The 6,305-nt window shown below is 41.7% G+C and overlaps 1 protein-coding gene across 1 annotated transcript in view; it reads left to right on the plus strand.

Annotated features, from left to right (window-relative positions):
- The window catches only part of GABRA3 (gamma-aminobutyric acid type A receptor alpha3 subunit), a 321,368-nt gene extending 315,718 nt beyond the window's left edge, over positions 1 to 5,650 (plus strand). Inside the window, exon 10 of the mRNA XM_019521409.1 lies at positions 4,199 to 5,650. Within this exon, the coding sequence (XP_019376954.1) occupies positions 4,199 to 4,249 (51 nt within the window). The 3' untranslated portion in view covers positions 4,250 to 5,650. The remainder of the gene's footprint in view (positions 1 to 4,198) is intronic.
- The last annotated feature ends 655 nt before the right edge of the window (positions 5,651 to 6,305 follow it).

Here is a 6,305-nt window from a genome sequence, read left to right on the forward strand (position 1 = left end):
TATAAACTATGAAACCCTGTGGTAGTGAGTTCTAAGCTTGTGCACTGTGTGAAGTAAGTACTTCTTTTTAATTCATTCCACATTTGTCATCTTTCAGTTTCATGCTTGGTTTATGTCTTTTGGCGGTCTTACTTGAGGTTACCTGTGGCTGTGGTCAGTACAAGATTTTCAGGTACAAATGTAAGTTTCTGGGTACACAATTGCCTTAAACTCTGATTAATTTGCCACTCCAAGGTGTATGCAAATAGTAGTGAATTATCTGGTGGTAACCAGTTATCAGGAGTTGCTGATTGGGACTGAGGCACTAGCAGGGAATAAGAATGTTAATTCCACCCATAGTGGCAAATTATCCCATAAGCAAATTAACCAGATCTTAGTTAACAATCAAATTCTTAAAGGTGTAAGCAGTAACTTTAAACTGAACATCAGCCAAAGGACTTCACTCCATCTTACTTGGACTAGACATTTTTTAGAAAAACATCCAGACTTGGTTTAAAATAGCCAGTGATGAAGAATCCACCACAACCCTCAGGGAATTGTTCCAATGGTTAATTACCATTTCATTAATGATAAAAGTGTGGACCTTCTTTCTTTCTCTGCAATAAATTAGAACACTAATACTCCAAAGATTCAAGCACGTATGAGTTATTTCTGTGCTTCCTGATTCCTGCAAGAAGTGACAAACTAGCAGGATAAAGGCTCTGCAACCAAGCATTCTTGGCTTGCCCGGGAATCCGAAGTTCCAAAAATCTCACAGAAAGATACACTTCAGTTCAGTATCATGAACCCATACATTTCAAATAATCCAGCTATGATCTGGCTGGGCCTCTGGATTTTTAGGTCCTCATCCAAAGTAAAGACTAAGCCTGAGCACTGTTCTGAGGTTCCATCTCTCTAGGATCTCAATGGGTTTGATACTCCGCATGTCTCCTACGCCTGAGTGTGTTTCTTCTCTGTATGTCAGCTGCCTGTAAGCAAATGCAATGTTATTTTTCAAAGCCTGATTCCTCTTGACTGAACTCATTTATCATCAGCTTGTCAGCAGGAATAGTCTGAGGCTGCGGTTCCCCCACTCCATGGAGAACATCCTCACTCAATTGATTCATGGTTTGTTGGGTTTTTCATCTCCCTGAATCTTCTTCAGAATTTCACAGTTGGCAGGTTGTCGTCGTTACTGAAACCCACTGACAAACTTCATGGTTTTGAACAAGAAACAAATGCTCATTTAAACTGGTGGTTTCAGAAAAAAGCTTATATGTCTATGTCTCGTGCTGTCCCCATTCTTTACAACAAGGAGTGGGAGAAAGGCAATGAGAAAGCATGGGCACTTAGAGGCCTGAGAGAGTGGGCCTCATTCTCAGCCATGATAAAGCCCTTCACTGCAGTGTTATGAAGGACAAGGGGACTTGTGTATAAATGGTCCCAAAGACTCTCTCTGGGGCAGAGAGCCTATCTGTTCAGGCTGTAATTGGCACAAAGATTCCAACAATAGTCTTGTTCACTCCACGATAAGGGCTGGATCACTGGCATGTTGAAGATGTGACCAGCTTGGTCTGCACAGCTGTTCTCCACTTTCCAGAGCTCATAGAACATAGGAATCAGAGCCTAAAGGACTTGTTAGGCCCAGGATATTGTCAATAAGTAGACTTAAAGCCACGTTTCTCACCTGCCCATGCACACTATGGTCTCTGCTTTAAGAGCAGGAACAGGGTAAAGTGAGAATCAGACTCAGTGTCTGCCCATAATAGTTCAAGGAGGGGATACAGGAGTTAAAGATGTGAAGTTCCCCCTTGCCCTGTGGCAAATGAGAGGTGTAGAGGTAGCCCTTTCCAATGCCAGAGAAATGCCTGCTGCCCAAGAGAGTTTGACTATGAAGAGATAACGCACCCCTAATGCAGAAGCTGCATTATTTTCTCCAGAAGGAGAGAAGTGTAAAAACTGACAGGCTGCAGGCACTTCACAAAGTCACTTGGGCCTCCCTGGTGAATAGCAGTCCTAGAATTATCAGGAGTGCTTTAAGCATCATGAGTAGATGGAGGGGAGGTTGCAGAATGGGAGACAACCCCAGGGCAGAGATTATTTTAAAAAGGAGTGAAGAAATATGCAGCTGTCAAGATAAAAGAGATGTGAAAAAATCCTACACAACAGGGGCAAGGACCCTGTATAAAATCAATGCCTATTTTTTTACTGTGTGCAGTTTTTAAATTCACACAAGGACCCTGGGACTGGAAAGTCATTTGTTTCCAAGTCACCAATTTAGACCCAGCTCTGTTCCAAATCAATCCAAAGCAGTCTCAGCAACGACCAAAATGCATTATCCTTTGTTTGACATCTGGGACAATGTAGAGAAGCTGCTTACATATACTTCATAAATTCTGTCTATTATGGACTCTCTGGAGAAGTCTATGTGAGACAGCAATGCCCAGTTTGACTGTAAGGCTGGTCTTTGCTTTTCTGCCATACTTCTGCCCCTGCTGTGGAATAAAATTCTAGTAGGGCTAATTGTAGAGGTTGTTAAACTTTTACCATCATTAATTTAAATGGAGTCTTCTATCCTCCTGAGTGTGATGGTGTATATCCAGGACACACCAGGTTTTCATCCATGGACTCCATGCTTAGTGATGCCTAAGCAATAGATCAGCAGGTGGGAGATTCTTATTGCCTAACAAAGCTGATAGAGATGGAGCTTGTTACTTGACAAAGATGATAAAAGGAAGAGTCTGTCTGTAGCTGCTTTCCAAAGAGGCTGGTTGGAAGGAGGAAGAGACTTTGACTCAGAGAAGCTGTGTGCAGGATGACAAGGATCCTGGACCCCTCAGTGGACTCCACTCTCCATTCAAAGGATGCTTAAGAGGGGCAAGGAGATGTGCAGGTGTGTTTATTATCTTATCTAGATCTGCATGTCAGTTATGCTCTCTGGGTAAAGAGCATCTGTATGAAGACCCTTACAGAATGTGTGTGCCTCTTTGCTTCCCACTATCACATGTCCCTGAAGACAAAAACTGGGAACCAGAGTTCTCCTCAGGTTTGAGGTTTGGGAAAAAGTATGCTTAAGCTGATGGGGAGTCTTGGGAGGAGGGGAAGGAAGGGTCAGTGCTGTCCCAGGGCCTAACGAAATGGAGCTGCAACTTGTTATGTGTGTGAATTTGGTAAAGGATGAGGCATGTGCTCAAGAAAGGTACCAGAGAGGTGAAGGGAGGAAGCATTACTGCAGCTTGCTTAAACCCAGAACATCTTAAGAAGATGTGGGTCTGTTCTGGTGGGACACATGCATAGCAGAAGACACAATTTTGAAATCAGATGTGAATTGCGACCACAATGCCCAACACCTGCAGATATCCACATAACCAAGTATGCGTATCTGTATTCTGTAAACCCTTAACTATGTGTCTTTTCTACTTGTCTGTACAGGGGGAGTTGAAAGTTGAAAGCCAGGTGCCCACAGCATAAATAGAATTTGTATAAGGGACCTCAGTCTAGTTCTGGGTAGCCTCAAAACTGAGTAAGATATATGGCCTGAAGTCTGATTCTCCAACTTAACTGCTCTCTCTGGATCAGGGGGTATCATGTGGAACAAGGAAAATAACCATGCTTACACTGCACCTGTTTGTAAATGGAGAGCAGCCTTCTATCTTCAGGGAGATCACATTGAAGAGAGAGAAAGACAGAGTCTAGGTTTACTCAGATACACAAGTGTAGAACTTGCTAAACATGATTGATCAGATCACTGGTCCACCTGCTCTGGCTCTGGTATTGTCCATACCTAATGTTTCATGAAAAAATGAAGTTCTCTTCAAGGGAATGTGTGATCCAAGATTAGAATATTTCATTATGCTAAGAATTCTCCTAAGCCAGTTAAGCTATGTATATTAAATTTATTTATAAATGACCAAGGCATAGATTGCAAAGAGACCCTACGGATATCATCATAAGAGTCATTGTGAAGTCTCATTATTTATTTTAACATTCTGAGTCCACTTCTTCAAGCTGGCCATTCTTTCAGACAGATACTAGCCTAGATAAAGCTAGATGAAATGATCTTCAAGACTGATACCACAAACCCACACTAAGCACTCTTTAATTGCCAACAGTTTGGTTCCTTTTAGGTGAAGAGTGAGACCATCCCTTTAATTCAAACTCTCATTTTTCAAAAAGATTCCCTGATGAGTAACATGTACAACAACTTTCCTTTCCACAGCCACTTCCCATGGCTCAGATGGTTTGCATCAGATCCAAGGATTTGAAATGAACTTCATCTTGGATCTTCAGGTATGAGGCTCCTAGCTTAGCTGTGACTCCCAAGGCTTCCAGGATCCCAGCTCCATGAAGCTCTGAGATCATCAACTCTGGAGCAGTCTCCATGGCAGCAGATCAAGCCCCATGGACTTGTTCTGAGGCAATGCTCCAGGTGGGTTACAGAGAAGCTGGGTAGGACAGCAGGCAGGCATCTAACAGGTATCAATCTGGCAGGCATGTTTTGAAGCTGCCCAAAAAGCAGACCTCCTTTGCCACCCTGCCTGTGTTTTGTTGAAAGATCTGCCCAAATTTTATCTGCAAAAGGTTTCAGTTTTGTTAAATTTTTCCCTTTTCAGTGGGAAATCTGTCCCTTTGACTTGGCTGAAGATACAGTGATTTGTATGCAGTGAATGCATCGTGATGAAGTACAGCTAAATATGGAAAATGCTGCCATACTATTCTTTGTTCCAACACGGCATCAACTAAGAGCAAATTTATAATGAGATTGAGACATACAAAAACACTGCTTCATATTTTTTATTATGCCATTAGCCCTAATAATTCATTGGAGTCAGGTTCCCAAATGTTGGGTACATAGTTGCACGTACAATGTCTGTCTAATTTGCATTCAAATTGTGCACACAAAATAGATAAGCAGCTACGCAATCATCTTATTTATGTGCCCAAATGCATTAATTCTTAATATTAACTAAGTCAGACGTATAAATATCAAAATCATTCCCTTTGTATACCCACCTGGGAAATTCTAGAGTAGCTTTCAGATGATGGCCTTTTATATTCTTTGTGAGTTAGTGATCATTTTTGGAGACATTTTGCTTCCTTTGCTAATTTTAGATCATAATTGTTGGCCTGCATTATTTGGCATTTGTAGTTCTGTTGTTTATGGAGAGCATGTGCATAACTTAGTTGCAACACAGCTAACCACGTTGTCATTTAAAAAACTATTCATTTTGCTGGTTAGAGAGTAGTTTTTTGTTGTCATGGTAACCTTTTCGGTATTGAGGCTCATAGACAGAGGAAAGGTAAGTGCTGAAAATTGCCTTTACATGCCATGTTTTAGTGTAGTTTCAAACGCAAGAGAAGGTGACGGACAATTTTCATCGAATGAAATTTCAAATGTCGTTTTGAAATACTTTGTACACTAAATTCTTTCCTTGCCTGGAGGGAATGGAATGGAATTCAGTTAGAGATACTTAAGGTATCCTCAAGCATTTTACAAAGCAAATTGAGTTAAATGCTGACAGAATGAGTTTACAATGATACACTCAACACACGGCCTTGTAGATTAGAATTTCTTTCCCTGAGAGAGAAGATATAGACTATTCCACCAGCATTAGTTTCTGTCAGAGTGAATAGAATTTTTGTCCCTTTACTAGAAAGCTGACCAAATAGACTTTTTCTTTCCTCTCTGTCACTGATTAACCAATTTCAACAGAATACAGCTGTGCGAAATTTCACTGGCTGTTTTGTTTCGACTCGTTTTGTGCTGGAAACAGAGAAATTGAAACAAAATGAAGGGCTTCGAAACAGCCTCAAAACAAAATGAGGGCAGTCAAAACATTTTGAAAGTTTTGAAGTGTTTTGAGTTTCAAAGCTGAAGCTGGGTTTGCCTGCAGGGAAACAAAAAGCAAGGAGAGGGAAGACAGGGGAAGGACTGCTCTAATATTGACTGTGACTGTTTGGGTGCCTGAGATACTGCTGGTGCTACTGTGCTGCTTACAAAGTTATTACTGGTTGTCATTAAAGTGATGGACCAAGCTGAGGCTGTATGGGAGGAGGAGGCCTCATTGGGGCACATTATTGCATCATATAGAGGCCCCAGCATCAGTGAGAGCGTGCCTTAACACACACACACACTGTCACACATCACAAGTTTTGCTTTTCAGCAGCTTAAGGTGAAGTTCCCCAGAAACCCTTGCACCTATTTCCTTGAAACCTGTCAGGCTTCATGGCCTCATCAGGGGCTACCATACCTGCAGTTTTCACCCTGCTGTGCCTTAACACACGTACGTGACACGAGTTCTGCTTGTCAGCAGCTTGAGGTGCAG

The sequence above is a fragment of the Gavialis gangeticus genome, unplaced genomic scaffold (assembly GCF_001723915.1).
Source record: "Gavialis gangeticus isolate Ggan-Ray unplaced genomic scaffold, GavGan_comp1, whole genome shotgun sequence".
In the NCBI taxonomy this organism is placed as follows: domain Eukaryota; kingdom Metazoa; phylum Chordata; order Crocodylia; family Gavialidae; genus Gavialis; species Gavialis gangeticus.